General features: G+C 41.9%; 1 protein-coding gene across 1 annotated transcript in view; it reads right to left on the bottom strand.

Moving 5' to 3' along the window:
- The window catches only part of TNKS (tankyrase), a 97,897-nt gene that overhangs the window by 35,588 nt on the left and 44,635 nt on the right, over window positions 1–17,674 (bottom strand). Inside the window, exons 4-5 of the mRNA XM_032187242.1 lie at window positions 13,294–13,330; window positions 12,337–12,412 (exon numbers count right to left, since the gene is read on the bottom strand). Of these exons, the coding sequence (XP_032043133.1) occupies window positions 12,337–12,412; window positions 13,294–13,330 (113 nt within the window). The remainder of the gene's footprint in view (window positions 1–12,336; window positions 12,413–13,293; window positions 13,331–17,674) is intronic.

Genomic DNA, 17,674 nt, shown 5'->3' with positions numbered 1-17,674 from the left:
GGTACCATGTTCCTCAACGTCGTGGCTGACAGTTAAGTCCTTAAGGACATACATAGAGATGCTGCTCTGGGAAAACAAGTTATGTCAGCCTGCCAACTACAGATAAGCTAGCTACAATGAGTTTAAACTCTGGAGATAAGAAAGCACAAAAATGAAGAAATTAAACTACTTTTATGGTTGTTTTTTTTTTTTTTTTTTTTTTTTAAAGGATTAAGGAAGACATTTCTCACTCAACTGTGTTTCCAGTGGTAATTTAACTGCTTCATCTTCACAACACAAACACTAGTACTAGACTGTTGAACAGAACGGATTTCATAGAGTAAAATTCAGAATACCATTATGTTGAAAATTGTACAAGACCACACGAAAATGAACTGAATGGCTCATCAGTTCAGAACCTGCAAGTCCCATACTATCTTAATTTAACTCTCCCTTTCTGGCATCTAATTTTCTCTTTGAAAAACAGTGATCCACCACTTTGAGCCGACAGAGGAAGAACAAAGAAAGACGTCCACATTATAAAGAGCTTATTTTCTGAAACAATACCTTCAGAAACGTATTCAGGTATGTACCACTTGGGCTGGGGTACAAAGCCCAGAGGAGGACAGGTATGATGAATGGCATGCCTTGTACAGTGCGTATCAGCTACAAAGCACTGCTTTGTGGATCACAGATTCAGAAAACATTCCTCTACATACTCCGGAATGTTATTTTCAGATTAGTGCTGGACACTTCCAGGCCACGTAAGTATTGATAAAGTGGATTAAGAAATAACACGCAACAAAAGTGCAACAGAAATATTTTTTATTAATCTCTAGTGAGTATTTAAGTATGCTCCTATTTAACTATGTTCCTTCTCAGAGGGCTGTAACCTCCAAACTACCAATTCCTAAATGTTTCTGTAGTAGATCTGACCTTGGAGGGACAATACAACAAGTTTCTGTCCGTATCTCTGAACTTTGTGGCTTTGTGACAAGACTTGGCATTAGTTCTATGCAGTAACATGGAGGCACTGTTGTACTGCAGGTTTGGAAAAGTACTGACAAGTAAGGGGCATATTTAAGAGCTTTTTCAATCACAGATTCCTGGGGCTGAGAAGAACCGAAAAGATGAGAAGCGTCATAGTGCACAGGGGTAAACACAAGAAATAACAAGAGTTTCTCTGCCTCTTAGAGGTCGACAGAAAGAAGAAATGGATGCTTTCACCTCACTGGTAAGGAACTCCAGCTAGCATTGAAACAGCACCACCAAAGAGAAGGCTGGAAGTTGAGGCAAGCGAGGTATTACTTCAGAGAAAAACAATCAAAATCAAACCTCAAAGAGCATCATTACCTACACGAAAGATACCAGGACTAAATGAGAGGCCAGAAGAAAATGAGATAGCATGAGACACAAGGCAGCAATCATGTTCAGAATGAACTTAAAAGCTTACTCAGATCCACAAGTAGCCATAAAGACATGGATCTCAGCTTCCCAAAGTTTAATTAAGAATCTTCCCTAACACCTCCATACTAAGCTGGTGCCACTACTTTCAGAGTGAGCATTCAAAGATCTGACCTAAAAGCAGAGAGCAAGCGGGTAATGGTAAAGGGCTGGGAAAAACACTTAAATCTTTGCATGGGATCTACCACCCCGACCTCTGATCATCTGGTTTCACAAACAGCAGGTCCCATAAAAGGTGCACTAGTGATCCTCATATCATCATGAATAAGAATTAAAAAGCAAAAGCCCGCAGCTCCTGAAACTGTCCTGTATTTCCATGTATCTGAACCAACCATGCATTTGCTAAACCAGGATGTGTCAGAAAAGCTGAGCAACATTCATCATAAACCCGCAGCATTCTCAGAAAACTGTTCCTTAGGAGAATCTGTTCTGTTTCTACATGCAAATGAAGGTTTAGCTGGGAACGGAACTGCATTACAAAAAATAAATTCAGAAGCATCTACAGTGAATCAGCATTTGCAGTTTTCCCAGATCCAGAAGCTCAGCATATATCTCTGGCAGCACCCAGTGACAAAAAACAGCAAAACATGCAGAGAGGATTTTGCAACGGATTATCCCAGAAGTAGAGGAGCATACAGCATACATTTTTTTCTTCTGTGGTAGATGCTGGTAGCTGAGGAAATAGTGGCTTGCTGAGCTACAGAAGGATGAAACAACAGTAAAGAACCACTCTCTTCTCCTAAAGGAACACTGCTAATGTTATTTAAGGCTGAAGAGAGATGTAAACTCCCAAAGACATGGCAGAATTCTGCCTGGGAATTACTTAAAGCATCACTGTATCCAGGATGGCCATTTTTGTTGCTTCTTTTCATCATATAGAATCTGTTAGAAATGTAAGTCAAAAAGGGATAACTCTGAGGTGATGTGCTGAGGCGTGACTGGCTACTGCCAAGGTAGAGATAAAAAGAAACTGCCCCTGCAATGTTACTGACTGGAGTCTTTAGAGATTATTCAGACATCTAGTACTCGAAGGAGCAGCTAGGGAACAAACTCATCCGGGTTGGTGGACCAAACACAAAGGCATGAAGAATTCTGTCATGGCAACAGCTGGAACTTTCTTGTAAATCACACCCTGGAAGATGTGATTTAAGTTTAGTGCACAGGGAAGAACAGGTGCTATTACTTCTGGCCTGAGTTACAGGGCAAGGAGAGCCAAGTTTCTGCGGAGATTTTGGAAGTCTCCCAGTGCCAGTCAGCACAGTTCACAGCCTCAGTCTTCCGCTGGTTTTACTTGGGTGGGCAGCCAAGCTCCACCACAACCGCTCTCTCACTCCACCTCCTCAAATAGAAAGGGGGAGAAAATATGATGAAAAGGGCTCAAGGGCTGAGATAAGGATGGGGAGATCATCATGACGGGCAAAACAGACTCAGGGTAGGGAGATCAGAGAAATTTATTGCCTATCACTAACAAGCTAGAGAAGTGAGAAACACAGGAAAGAAACCAAAAACACCTTTCCCCCATCCACCCTCTTCCACCTTGTGATTACAAACATTTTAGCCTTAAGTTTAAAATATTTTCTGGATTACTAAGAAAGAAAAAACTCTCTGAATGTTACCTTGACTGCTCTCTCTGCTAACATGACATTCAAGCCAGCACTTTGCTCATCTTTATTGAATGTGGGGCGAGAACAAACTCTGTTAAGAACAATACATGCAAGTTAATTGCATTTCACTTCCACTTCTCAGAGTTTGAAAAAAACCCTCACATTTTGGAATCAAATTAAAATAAGAAGTCTAAAATAATTCACAAAATTAGGTACAAAAAATGTTCTTTTTTTTTGCATTAGTGATTATTCACAAGTTTTTATAATCCAGTCAAGTAGATTTCATTTTTCCTTTGCAGAACTAATACAGCCTTCCAAAATACAGAAAAAAGAGAATATCTTGTACTTCCTAATATGCTTTGAAATTGAGAAGTTATGGCTATTAGAAATAGAATATTCGAAAGAATTCCATCTGTAAGAAGTATCTTTTATAAGTAGAAGTACATTACATTAATTAGAGGAGACTAAGCAAATAACCTCAATTTTCTTGTCCATCACTGACACATTCCCCATAAATTACAGTGCCTTATTTTGGCATATTTCTTCCCTTTTATTGTTCATCTCCTACCTGCTTCATCAACTGACATAACCATTTCTAAAACCACTGTGTAAATACAACTCTCCTTGCACGTCCGTGTTTGAAGTTCTGTTCATTTAGCATTAAACCCATCACTCTAAATCCATTTAACCTGTGAAGTCAGTGATGGGGTTGTATTAGCTACTGAGAACTGATGTGCTGAGAGAAAACAGTGAGGCAGCAAGAGCAGCCAACACAAGGGCTTCGGGTAACTTCAATTAGTGCCATGTAGATCAGGCCAGTATCACACATAAATATGCAACAGAGATGAAATGTTTGCAGGTTATCAGTGACTGCTTTACCAAGGTGGCTGTTTCACTCAGATGGCTAGGACAGCCATCATACAGGGGAAAGGATTGATAAAAATAATGGAGCATGACCACACTAACCTTCAGAAAGGGAAGCTATGAAAAATTAGGAAGTTTGGTAAATATCAACTAAAAGCCATCACTAAGAGAATCAAGTCTTTACAAACAGCAAGAAGACCACTCACAGAAACCATACCAGAAACGGTGCTAATGCAGCTTCTGTTGGGAAGTGCTTGACAAAGCGAAAGAAGCCAGTGTGATTAAACAGCAAATCAAAAGAGATTACTAGAATTAAGAAGGCATTATTCAAAAAGCTGAATTCAGAAGCTAAAGAAAAATCAGAAGGATCACAAAATCCAGCAGATTATAGGTAAAAATACAATTAGGCAGGCAAAGATGATTTGAGCAACAACTAGTGAAAGGAATTCAAACTATTGTTAGTTTGAATTCTTCTTCGAAAAAAACTTCTTCCGACCCACCAGAAGCACAAAAACCTCCAGACAGTCCGGTGGGGGCAAGATGATACTAGGCTGAGAAATGAGAGATCCTACAGGCAGGTTATTGTGGAGGAACTAAAGGAATTCTGCATGGCATATGTCTTAGAAGAAACATAGGCGACTGTCACACCAGAGCCCTGGTGAGTAAGCAAGTGCGTATTTGGGAGCATGGTGAAGCTTGGAAAAGGATTGATCTGAAACTGAATTAAGGATAAAAGAGGTAACAATACCCATGATGAAAAAAAAAATCAACAAATTGCTCGGATGGGACTGCATTCACCCAGGAGAGCACTGAAGAATTAAATGGGTGAATTACTAGTGGCACACAACCTTCACTTAAAATTGTCTTGGTACATAAAGTTGTAAAAAAGTTGTAAAAAAAGTTGTAAAGTTTTTGGGGAACTACAGCCTGTAACAACACTGGCACCTGTACCACAAAAAATATAGTAACAGCTAGAATTAGTGGACAGATGGATAGACATGATAAAAAGAGTCAACACAAAAACTGTTAATGGAAGTTCTACCTGATAGATCTCTCTGGAGTTTTCTGAAGTGGTCAATAAGCGTCTGCATGCAGATAAACAAACCGATACAGCCCACTTGGGCACTCAACAGGGTTTTAACACAATCCTCACTGATGGTTTTAAGGAAGATGGTGACAGGCCCTGGGACAGATGCCTGACAACGTGCAGAGATGGGAAACGAGGATAAAAGTAAGTGGTAGGTCTGACAACAGAGGAAGACACAACGTATTGCAATATCATGTTCAAAAGAGAACAATGAGAAAGCAGAATGATTTACTTCTCAGTAACTCTCAAGATCAAGTACCTCTCAAGAGGGAATTGACACCAAGAATAGAAATGGCATCTACAGCATTCACTACAGTCAACCACATACAGAAATCAAATGCATACAGTCCACAGACCGAACCTCCAAATTTCAACTCAAACATTACCTTCAGCAGGCTCTTGGAAGGGAAGGACTCAACTCTCAAACTCCTAACAGAAGAAACATGATCGCTATGCAATTTCTGGATGCTTGTGAGCAGACAGAGCCAAATCCAGATTGAAGCATTTAGTTAAGGCACATAAAATATTAAATGGCTCTTTCCAAATCTGCCTATCCGACTTGTTTTCTCTAAACAGTAGGAGAATAATAGCAGAAGGCAAGAAGCTGTCCCTTGTGGGAAGCTAATCATCAAGGGGAAATAGTTCAGGAATAAAAAAGAGCACAGCTAATAAATTTGGAGGTTTCCTGAAGAGCACATTGGTTAAGACCTAACAAATGAGATTTCCTGGTTTACAGAGACCAATACATGGAGAATGACTATGGAGTAAGCATTCTCCTTCCAGTTGTCCAGTGTGGAAGTTCTCTTCCTGGACATGATGGACTATACTTTTGATAATATCTGAAGAACACAAGAAGGGATACTCACTGAAATATCTAAAATAATTAAGAAAATATTTAAGATCTTGTAACAGCAACTTCGAGTAGATAAATCAGTTTTACATGTTACGCAGAAGATATCATCTTAGGCTAAGCAGGGTATTAAGCAGCACCAGGGATAGAAATGAAGCCAAGTCATTTCTACTTTTACAAATTTAGGGGAGGGATTCTTGTGCTATCCACTTTGAGCATACTTGACTGATTAAGTAATCTGGGATCACACATAAAAGAGGGTATAGGAGCATGTGAATATTTCTGACATACATGGCATTTTTCTTCAACCCCCCAGCTCCTAGAGACAACTTCATTACAAGAGAATCTCAACTGCTGTTAAAGTTTCTGGGCGTAATAACTACAAAGTAAAAGCATGTGAAAACATAGACTGACTGACTTAGAATCGGAAAGCAAACTAATTTGCTTTTGAACTGCAGATTTTTTCCTGAAAAAGGTTGAGAACAGGACGAACTCTGAAACATGGGTTGGCAAATCCACTCACCAACAGCAGATTGGAGATCCCCTGGTAAGAGGAGAGGTAACTCACCTAGTTTTCATATAATTCATTTTCTGTCTTTAATCAGCCTTTAGTTTACAGGCTGATCAAGCTGACTGTACATACAGAGCAGGAAGCAGAGGAGGCAAGAGAAGGAACCTGTTCCTCCATCCAACAGAGAGTTAGCCCTTACCAGAGAGGTCCCACGGCAGGATCTGAGGGGACATTGTGCTCAATCCTCTCCACTAAATGCACACACACAGGGTCTTGAGCAGGGGATGCTTCAGACCAAGGCTGCTGGTGCACAGCTCTGCACTGCACACTTCCTTACAGGTGGATTTCTTACATCTGCTACTCCTTATCCATAAACATGGACAGGGCAGTGCATACAAAACCTGAAATCCTTTATGACATGAAGGAAAGGGCTAAAGCCTCCAACGTACAAAAAAAAAGTCTTCTATGCATCAAAAGCACTCATGCAAAGCCCTGCTACTGGTGTTCTGTGTAGGGCCACATACACTTTAAAAACAATTTTTATTAAATAAATGCAGATGTTGTTTCCCCATGGGCTCATTGTCCATAGGCTCCCTCACTCACTTGGAGAAATTTCTGAAATTCTAGTTTCAAAGGAATTGGGCAGGGAGAGAAGCTGCAGGAATTAAAACGATGTAGGTGGGGGGGACTTACGTTCTGTGCTGCTTTTTGGTAATGATTTCTGCCTCACGCCCAACAAGTTTGTGAGACAAGCTGTTCACACGTAACACCATGGTAGTCTCTTTTTTTTCAAGTGGTTCATACCAAATGTAAACACGAAAAGTCGCTGCAGAGATCAATGCAAATAATACTTTTAAAACATGAAGGATATAGCCTATTTTACAGGAAAATATTTGTCTTGTGCTCAAAAGAGCACAAAATCTCAGATATATGCCCTAGTTGTAAAACAGATGAGCTTTCAGATAAAGAGCAAGACTGACTGCTTTTAGAGCAACTCCTGAGCACATGAGTTGGGTTCCCCTATGTGAAGAAGTTTTTATTTAACTTTGATTACAAAATATGAGCATGTATAAGGTTACGAAGAGGCATGTTCTGAAGGCAGCAATACACAATGAAGCAACATTAGTCAGAGCTGCATACTCAGATCCACGTGGAGGAGGATGGATCACCAAGCAGAACGTTTAGGGCATGTGGACAGCTCCTACATGATCATGAATCACAGCCACCACCACAACAAACTGACATCAAGCCGAGGGTAGGAACACCAGCACTTATTCCTCAAACTCTACATTCAAGCGTTCTCCTTGACCTTACAGCAGTGTACTTAGAGGAAAACACAAAGGTACCAAGGCACAGGAAAACCACATATTCAAATTGCAGACGTATTTGTGGAAACAAGCCCTAGTGACTGACACACAGGTATTTTAGTGCCAGTGTGACCGCAGTATGCATAATGGAGAACAGGAGCAGGGCATTACATGCCAGCAAAAATCCAGCTTAAAATAAATAAATCTATCCTTCCGTTACTAATAGCTACCGTGTCAGCTGGATACAGTTCATGTTGGGAAGCTGTTAAGAAATGATGTGAGAAGTCTGCACTGTAGAGAAAATTTCTAATCTGAATTGCTAAAACCAGTGTGCCTTTACTAGCTCAGACAGTTCGGTATTATTTTTTTTAAAAAGGATGCAATATCAATTTCTTCATGAGACATCTTTCAAGGGTTCACAACAGCTTCCCAAAGGAAACGAGCAGTCTGAGAGATAGCTTAATTCAACACAACAACCATGATACATTTCATTTTAAGCCTTTCTCTTGACACTACCTATGAGTTCAGGTATGCTGCGACTGTTGTAACATATCAGAAATATTGCTCGCATGGCAAAAAAACATAGCTTCAGCTTCCAGTAGCAGGTAGGAACCTGTTGTTTTAAAATATTCAATATTTAACATTTCTGGAAAATTCACCACAAGGTTGGATCAATGGGCAGAGGCCAATGGGATGAGGTTCAACAAGGCCAAGTGTCAGGGCCTGCACTTTGGCCACAACAACCCCATGCAGCACTACAGGCTTGGGGCAGAGTGGCTAGGAGGCTGTGAAGAGAAAAGGGACCTGGGAGAGGCAATGGCCTCAAGTTGTGCCAGGGGAGGTTCTGGTTGGCAATGAGGAGACATTTCTTCTCAGAAAGAGCAGTCAGGCACTGGGACGGGTTGACCAGGGAGGTGGTGGAGTCACCGTCCCTGGGGGTGCTCAAGGAAAGGTTGGACGTGGTGCTTGGGGACATGGTTTAGTGGGTGACAGTGGTGGTAGGGGGATGGTTGGACCAGATGATCTTGGAGGGCTTTTCCATGAAGTTCAATACTTCAGATGGTCTTCTACAAGTCTTTACATCTACATACCACACAAACAAAGTTTAGCAGAGCTCAGAGGAGGGACACAGAAAAATTTCAGACCCATCAGGAATATGCATGTGCTCATGAGAATTTTGTGTGAACAAGTTCCATTTTGACAGAGCAAATACTTTACAAAACACTGTAAATAGAAATGATGTAAAATGCAAATTTTACGTTAAACATAACACTCCACCCTAACATTTTTTCCCACTCTCCTCTTGAAAAACTCAAAACAAGACTAAATGATGTAAAATAACTATTTTAACTAAAATTAACTATTGTAATTTAGCTCAAGCACTGCTTTTTAAAAAGCAAATTGGACTGGTTGAAAGAAAACAAACATTTCTTTTGACATTTCACCCTTGCATAACACTTTCATTTGCATACACTGCACTGTATAGCTCAAAAAAGGGCAGTATTATTTGTGCCCTCATTCACCATGTACACAAGCCAATACTTACTCAAAATCAGTTTCCTAGCTCAATTAAATAATTGCTTCTCTGAGATATTATTGGTTATTTTTCTTGGTCATCAAATCAAAACAAAACTCCATAAATTACATTGATCCTTGGTATGCAGTAATGTTTTAGCTGACACATAAAAATTGCTCTCTCTTTGCACACACTCCTCCTTCATTTTTCACTCCAGAAAATAATTGCAAGAGTAGCAACAGAGTGAATTCTCTCTTCAGACAACAGATGAAGAGCTTCAGTAATGTGAGCATCTCCACAGTGCTCATGTCATCTGTCCAAACTTCCTCTTGGAGGGGAAGAAGAAACATTGGATTCCACTCCTAATCCAGTATTGACCTCTGTGCTAAATTAACGGATGGATCAATGGCTATCAGCACCAGCTGTAACTGTTTTAGCAGCACGGACTCCTGTCCACTAGGAATCACTCTGCCTATCAATACATTTCAATAAGGCTGCAAGAAGCACACACGATGCAATAAATCTTTGTTACTTTTAACCCAAGCTGGTTTCAGACCAGCAAGCTACAGTCCTGGTTTTCCACTCCTTTCATCTGTTCTACGAAGCATGCTATCCCAGCAGACGTGGAGTTTAGGAAATTCAGTTGCTGAACTTCCTAAAATGCAGACAGCAATAAAGTAGACAATACCATGACCAACAATTTACTGACCGTGCTGCTATTTTGTCAGCAGTTGCAGCTGTTGGACAACAACTTCTAGAAATTCAAGCCTTCAAGTCTGAATAATGCTGCCAGGTTCTCTTATACAGAAAAAAAATCACAACTGGGACTCAATTTTCTCACCTACAAAACTAAAGTGGTCCCTTAGCAAAATAGTGCTGGATGTCTCAGAAATGTGCAAGCCTGAGGAACGTAAAAGTAGAAGAAACAAACAGGAGTTTCTGTGTATGTCTACACTGCAGAGTAAACATGGTGTAGAGATGTTCAGACCACTTCATGGAGGCTGCGCTTCCTCACTCTGACACTGTGCTACATCTGTGGTAAGTCTGAGGCTTGAAACCAAGGGATCTGCAAAAAATAACTATGAAAAACAATCATATTTGGAATGGAGGGCTCTGTGTCTCCATCAGAAAAAATCATGTTATGTGAGTTTAAAAAATAATAATATTGAATCACATCAAGGAATACAAAAAACAACTTCCAAAACAGACATATTCTCAGCAAGTGCAAATCAGGGTCAGTTGGAGGCAGCTACATCAGCAGACCTTCATTGACAAGAATGTCGAGATGTAGGCTGCAAAGGGCCCTGCTTCTTAGGACATGGCCAAACATCACTTACTGATGGGAAGTAGAGAATTTTCTTTCCTCTGTGCTTCTGTGCAGTCTTTGCTGGTTTCGACATCCCCCCTCCCCCCTCCTTTCTTTTCTCTTTAATTAAATTATCCTTACCTCAGCCTATGAGCTTTTTTTTTTCTTTTTCTTTTTTTTTTTTTTAATTCTTCTTCTTTCCAGCGTGCTTTCTTCTCCCCCTCTTCTTTTGAGGAGGGAGAGCAAGAAAGAGGTTGTGATGGAGTTTGGCTACCCAGGTGGCTAAACTCACCAGCACAACCAAACACACAAATTATTGAAGTGCCTACATTGATTAGCTTTAACAGCAATACGCTTGCTGAGCTTTGGGCATAAATTTTGAAACTAATTCAGAGGCCACAATAATACACATATAATTTCCCCTAGCTTAATAAGATTTTTTAAGGCCTTTTGTTTTCTTTTTAGAGTGAATTATTCTTGATGACATATCGGCAAGGCCTGCTTCCTCTCCCTATCAACAGAAGTCACAACTCTGCCTTTGGCCTTAGATCAGAAATTATAGGGGCTCAATTACACAGCAATCCATTGCTGTATACCACAGTGCTTAATTATTCTAGCACAGTGCACTATTAATAACCAAATGCATTCTCATTTGAACAGAAAATTCTTTTAAAAAGAAAAAGGAAGCCAAGAACTATAGGCAATATGTTTAATCTTAAAATATTGGAAGTATTCCATCAGCTCCAACACAGATACACTAAATAAAGCCCTTCTTCATTTGATTGCCCCCACACATGAAAAAATTAATTGCTTTAAAAACCTGGAAGATTCAGAAACTTTTGATCAGCCATTAACATAAACAAGTTAAAAACTGATGAGGTTTTCTTCCACATAGTGGGTATTACAGGTATCGCACCTGATAAAACATTTCATATTACAAGTCAGACTATTTTCACAAATACATCCTTACAATCTGCAACGTGTCTTTTAATGAAAAGGCAGCATCAACTGGTTTCAGCTCCCCTCATCAGTGGCACTGTGCTATTCCCCAACAGCTCCAAAATGGGCAGAGGTTCATACTATGCTCCAACACCCTTCACAGAAAATAAAAAGCTGTGCAGGAAAACACTCCCATTTCTCTCTGAGAGTGAGGTGTATTGTTATGCATGAGAGACCTTTTTAACAGACACCGATTAGGAACATTCTGGCACACTTAGAAATAAATAATAAATAAATAAAAACAACGTCTGTAAATTTACCAGTCTAGACAGTCCAGCATATTGATGTCTCAAACATCACAAATCATAGGATCTACTTCATACTGCATGTGTTCTTTCCTCCTCCAGTTTCAGCCTAATTCTTAATTTAACTCATTTAAATGTCCCTGACAGAGAAAGTCAAAACAATAATGTAAAATTTAAGAAAATGCAGAAGGTGTTAACCATATCGACACACTGCTAGTCTATGTGCCAGCACATTAGGTGCTAAGCTGAATAAGAATCACCTCACCCAGACAATATTCGAACACAAATAACTTCCCTCTTTTAGCTATTTTATTCATCTGCAACCGCAGATATTGGTTTTGTTACAAAAGATCCTGTGGTTGCACTTTACATGTAAGCTGGGGTCTGACATTTAGAAGAAAAGACACACTTAAAATCCATGTCTGCTGACTGTTGGTTTGTCACAGCTGCCAATGTCTAGTACACCAGCATTTAATTTCATGGTGAAAAGACAGCACTTAGGGTTCACCCACCTACACAGTCTGGGTTTATACATCTCTGTTTCCCAATATGGTTAAATTGGCGTTTCTCAAAAAATGGAAATAAAAAACAGGAATTAACTTACCTTGCGCCCATCACTCGCATGGCAGTTCACATTTAAAGGTGTCAATAAAGCCATCAGTTTTTCTTCATTACCACTCCTGTAAATGGAGAGGAGGGAATTAGGAAAAGGGGAGAAGAGACAGTGTTCTGCAAAATATTTGCTAAAGAGCTGGACATCAGAGTATCATATACTGAAATCTGTACTCTGCCAGGGAGAATGTCAAATGGATTTTCTGCACCTTTCAAGACCCAGCATAATTATAGGAAATAGTACTGTAATAGATTATAAAAAAAAAAAAAACAACTCTTATTTTATTTCCTTAATCTCATCCTATATTTCCTTCATCTAATTTTACAGATCCTCTGAAAGCCATTTGCTGAACTGCTTGTTCTGAATTAAATACATTCTCATTGTATGCAACCCATAACGTTCCAAATAACTATAAGCCAATATCCTGATTTTTTTTTTATAAGGGTAAACAGCCTGTAAATATGGTCTTGTGCTGTCAGAAGGAAGCTTGAAAGCATCTTTGGAATATAAGGCTGAACTTTACACCTTTTGTATAGGCTTCCGTATGTTCTGTTCTGGTAAAGCTTATTTTCAAAATATATCCTAAGGTAGCAGTAAAAAAAAAAAAAAAAAAAAAAAAAAACACACAGAAGAAAAGATAATGGCTAATTTTATTTAATTTGCCCCTAAAAAGAACAGTCACAAAATGATAGAGAGGAGTATTTAAACAGCTTACAGCAAAAACTCAGTATTAACCTTATAACCACCATGGGGGGGGGATTTCAATTACATAAACGGGCTTTTCCATTTGTAGCAGACTATAAAGTCCAAAGAGATTTCTGCTAATGAGGTGGCTTATTTGCATCATTCCATGGGAAAGCAGTGACAAAACATCACTGTTTCAAAAAATCTCGTTTCCTTTCCTGCTTCTACCCCCAAAATATGCTCTGTATTGTAAGCAGCACTCACCTAGCAGCTTCCAGGAGTTCGTCCTTCTTGTATTCACCTAAATGATTGCAAAATATCATGCTGTTAGCATTTGGCGGAAGACAGATTAAGAAATGCAGTAGGAAGCAAATACAGAATTAAAACAGAGGAGAGGAGAAAAAAAGCCCACACCCCGCTGGGTGATGGAGCTGTGACGTTAGCCAGCTTGTGGAGGCAGCATCACCAGTACCTTGGAGACGGGCAGCAAACTGACGCATCTTCTGGTCCAATCCTCAAATGGAAAGGCTTTCTTCGGACAACCAATGACTGCAAAATCTTACGTCCAGGAACACGGTCCCGCTGATAGCAGTGTGTCAGCTGAAGACAATGTCCCCACCCCCTGCCCTATTCAGTCTGTCACATTCTACTTGGGAAGCATAATAAATTCTGAGACAAAAGCAAGGCGGCGCGGCTGGCTAAAAGGTACAAATTACCCGTCTCCGAACCTCCCGTTCGAACGGCGATATTCAACTTCACCAACTTCTTCCGGAGAGCAACGATTATTTAGAAAAATCACCAATATCGCATCGGCTGCCGCTTCCCACGAAAGCGTGCATTAGAAATAAAAGGCGCAGACAAAAGGGGATGAACTCTCCAAGAGGCTGTTACGTGACTCTGAGATGAGAGATAACCACGAGCAATACCAAAAGCAACGTTTGCATGTGAAATTTTGAGCTACAACAGACAGCTCAGGAAGGTTGCTGCTCCCACAACAAGAATTAAATATCTTAAAAAGGTTTCTTAAACGTAAATAGCTTGAAAAGAGCATGTGGAAATGAACCTGTGGAAATAATTCAGTATTTGACCAAGCTGAAATATGATGGCACGCAATAAGAATTGAAATTTAAGAATTTAAATTTGGGATTTGGAAAAACAGCTCCTGAAAAAGTAGCTTCATAAAATCACAGAGCAGAGGCTGTCCTAGTAGCCAAAACATGGAGGGCTTGAGAAGCATACCCTATTAACACCTGCCAGAGAACTGAAGCTGCTAATCACAATGCTGTAAGAACAACAGGAAGATGAGGCTGTCCTGTAAGAAAGGTGATAAAATAAACCCTTTGTGTTGCCTCTTATGTGTATTTGTAATAAGAATCCAGTGTGGCATGCGTTACAGGCAGGGAAGGCAGTCAGGCCATGGGACTCTAGGTAACCAGGAAAGCCCCTCTGATAAAATATTCCTCAGTAAAGCTTTGTAGGCTGCAGGAGGAGGGTCAGAGCCTTCCTTCATTGGGACTCCCCCCAGCACAGCTCCAGTTATCACCAGGAGAGAAAACCCACACCGAAAGCAGCCCTCCTGAGGGCCTCGAGCAGCCCTGTTTCGTTCAGCATCCTGCCTTCACCCCAGGGTAAGGGGAACGGGTGTGTGCACCCGGTGATGCACCTCCCAGCCCCTCTGCCCCTGAGGAGTTCTCAGACAAAGGCAGTGCCTGCAGCCAGCAGCACCGATGGATTGTACCATTTAATTGCTTTCTGCAGCAAATTCAGCGCTGGGAATTCAGGACGACACGCAGCAAGGAGTTCCACCCTGCCAGGCTGCGTGCGAGGGCTGTCTTCACGGAGCGGTTACACGCTGCTGAACCCCAGCAGCGCAGCACACGAAGGTGAAAAACTGGAGCTGGCACTGCAAGTGCAGGCCGTGATGAGCTTTTGGAAGAATTTATATGTATTTCTGAGGGAAGGCTGGATGATGCAAGAGGTCAAATTACCCCAAAATGTGTCAGGTGTTAGTCTTAGCGCTTCTCTCCAGCTTCCTCAGGGGGGTTCCTGCCCACCACAGGTAGCTGCCTGTTCGAGCCCCTCTGTGTGTGTTCCTCTTTTTTATTTTAATGAAGATAAAATACAGGGCACAGCTGTGTATGTTTCAAATCAATGCTGAATGAAAAGCTCCGGCCAGCATGCGACTAAGGGAAAAAAAAAAAGACGTTTTATTACTACTGCATTACTCGTGCAACAATCTTAAACAGCTGGATTTCCTGCAGGAGAGTTATTGGCCTATATTATATCAACACTTCAGGGACCTAATCGGATTAAAAGGGCTGTTTACAGATTCGGGTTTGGCAGTGCATTTAGCAGTTCTAACCAGGCTTTTGAATACTACTGTATTAGACAAGTATAATACCATTTTTCCTCCCTGCTCAATAAGGTGCTACACAAAAGCCCTTTCCTCAAAGACCCTGCTTGTTGAAAGCGTTACTGACCGAAAGAAATGGAAGGCTGTGCTTCTTGGCTCCAAAACGTCCCGCTGCATGCCTAAGTAAATCGGTCACTTTTACTTCGAGGTGGAAAAAGAAGTATTTACAGATACTATTGAAATTCATACAAATGGATGCTGAAATCCATCAGAGCTCTCCTACACTGATCCGGATTAGGAAAACATTATCTTGTAATTGGCCAACTTTGTTACCCTCTAAGAGCTGTCAGCATTTTGCAGAGCAACACCTAAAATGATACAGGCACTCGTACCTCAGGTTGCACCACCAATTTGATAAAAAATCCGCAGGGCTCTGCATTTCTGAAGCTGCTGGCCAGGAGCTGGATGAAGGGGAAGCCCCTGGCCACTTTGCAAACAGCTGGTGGGATGCCACCAAGCAGAGAGAAGGCTGGTTAGTGGCATTTGGGAGATGTGGGTGGCTCTGCCTGCAAAACCAGCTTCTCCTGGCACAGGCTGTGCTCCCACCAGAGGGCTCTGCCAACACGGCTACAGTCACTTAGCGATGAAGCCTATCAAAGGCCATCCTGCAGCATTTGGCCACAGCTACCTAATAAAACATTCATTTTCAAAGCATTTGAAAACAAACCATGCGTGGTTATGGCTGAGATGAATTTCTAAGTTGGAGCTAAGTACACGAATACAGACTATCATCCTCAAGCAGTACTTCTGCTCAAAGAATGTCAAACTGCTTGACTCGAACCGAAGTAATAACATCTCTTACCGAGCTCCTTTCTGCAGGTTAGGGTTTGTCGATTTGTTAAAGGGCATCTTCAGAACAAAGCGCAGGTACCAGCCTGAACTCCGCTTTCAAATCTCTTAGTAATTGCTAACTTGATTGAGAGAGTAACAGAGAGAAAAACATCCCCGCAGTCACAGCGTTAATACAGAGGATTTTGGGCAGCGGTATTTGGGATGGCACAAATATTGTCTGCCAGAGGTGTGAAAGTTAATGTTGTTTAGACCCTGCCATAGAAAACCAAAACCGCAATTCATCAAATACAATGCAAACAATTCTCACCTATTTCCTATCTGGCCCTTCCACCACAGCACAAATCAGCGTTTCCTTTATGTGTGTGGTGGTAAGCCCAAGGACATCCTGCCAAACATGTACTCCATATGCCATGCTGTGCAGGTGAGAAGTTGCCTGGCCTGCCTTCCCTCTGGGTCTGAAAGAACCCAGAGCAGAAATCCAGAAGGGTTGCGGCTTAGCCTGGCAGCCCACAAGAAGAGCGCTGGTCCTGTTCACCTCCTCTCGCTGGGTAGCCCACAGATGGTCGCTCTGTCAGTCTCTGAAGGGGCATAAAATGGGGAGCAGACAGAGCTGCTCATCGTCTTCACAGAATCACACAATGGCCAAGGTTGGAAGGGACCTCTGAAGATCATCAAGTCCAACCTCCCTGCCAAGCAGGGTCACCTTGAGCACACTGCGTAGCATGGCATCCAGGTGGGTCTTGAATATCTCCAGAGAAGGAGACTCCACAACCTCTCTGGGCAACAATCTCATCAGGCAAAAGCTGGTAAATCCTCACTGTCTGCTGTTCACAGCACCTGATCGAGCTCATTCCTTACAGCTTGCTCAGCATCCTTTAAACCCAGGAGCAAGTCATCAGCTTGCTCCTAGCTCCAGATCGAACCACGGCTCTGCTGATGCTGGAACCAGGAGGCCACCGCAGGTAACCACAGCCAGCCAGTTGTGGTGGTTTCACTCAGCTGGGCAGCTCCGATGTGGGTTCCCCATGGGCGGCAGATCCCAACAGATCCCCTGCTCCACCAGGGGCTCCTCCACCCATGGGGGGGCTGCAGCGTGGAGATCTGCTCCATGTGGGACCCATGGGCTGCAGGGGGACAGCCTGCTCCACCAGGGGCCTCTCCCTGCACAGCCCGCAGGGGAACTGCTGCTGCCTGCCTGCAGCACCTCGTCCCTCCTGCTGCATTCACCTGGGGGCTGCAGGGCTGCTGCTCACTCCTCGCTCTCCCAGCTGCTGCTGTGCCACATTTTTTCCCCGTTCTTAAATATACTCTCTCAGAACAGTGTTGCTCATTGGCTCAGCCCTGGCCAGCAGTGGATCCCTTTGCAGCAGTCTGAAACCAGCCCTTACCTAACATGAGGTAGCTTCTAGACTCTTCTCTAGACAGCCGTGTATCAACAGT

This window comes from Aythya fuligula, chromosome 4 (assembly GCF_009819795.1).
Source record: "Aythya fuligula isolate bAytFul2 chromosome 4, bAytFul2.pri, whole genome shotgun sequence".
Taxonomy (NCBI): Eukaryota; Metazoa; Chordata; class Aves; order Anseriformes; family Anatidae; genus Aythya; species Aythya fuligula.
Note: the sequence above shows the minus strand (reverse complement) of the source record. Positions and strands in the feature narration are given on the sequence as shown.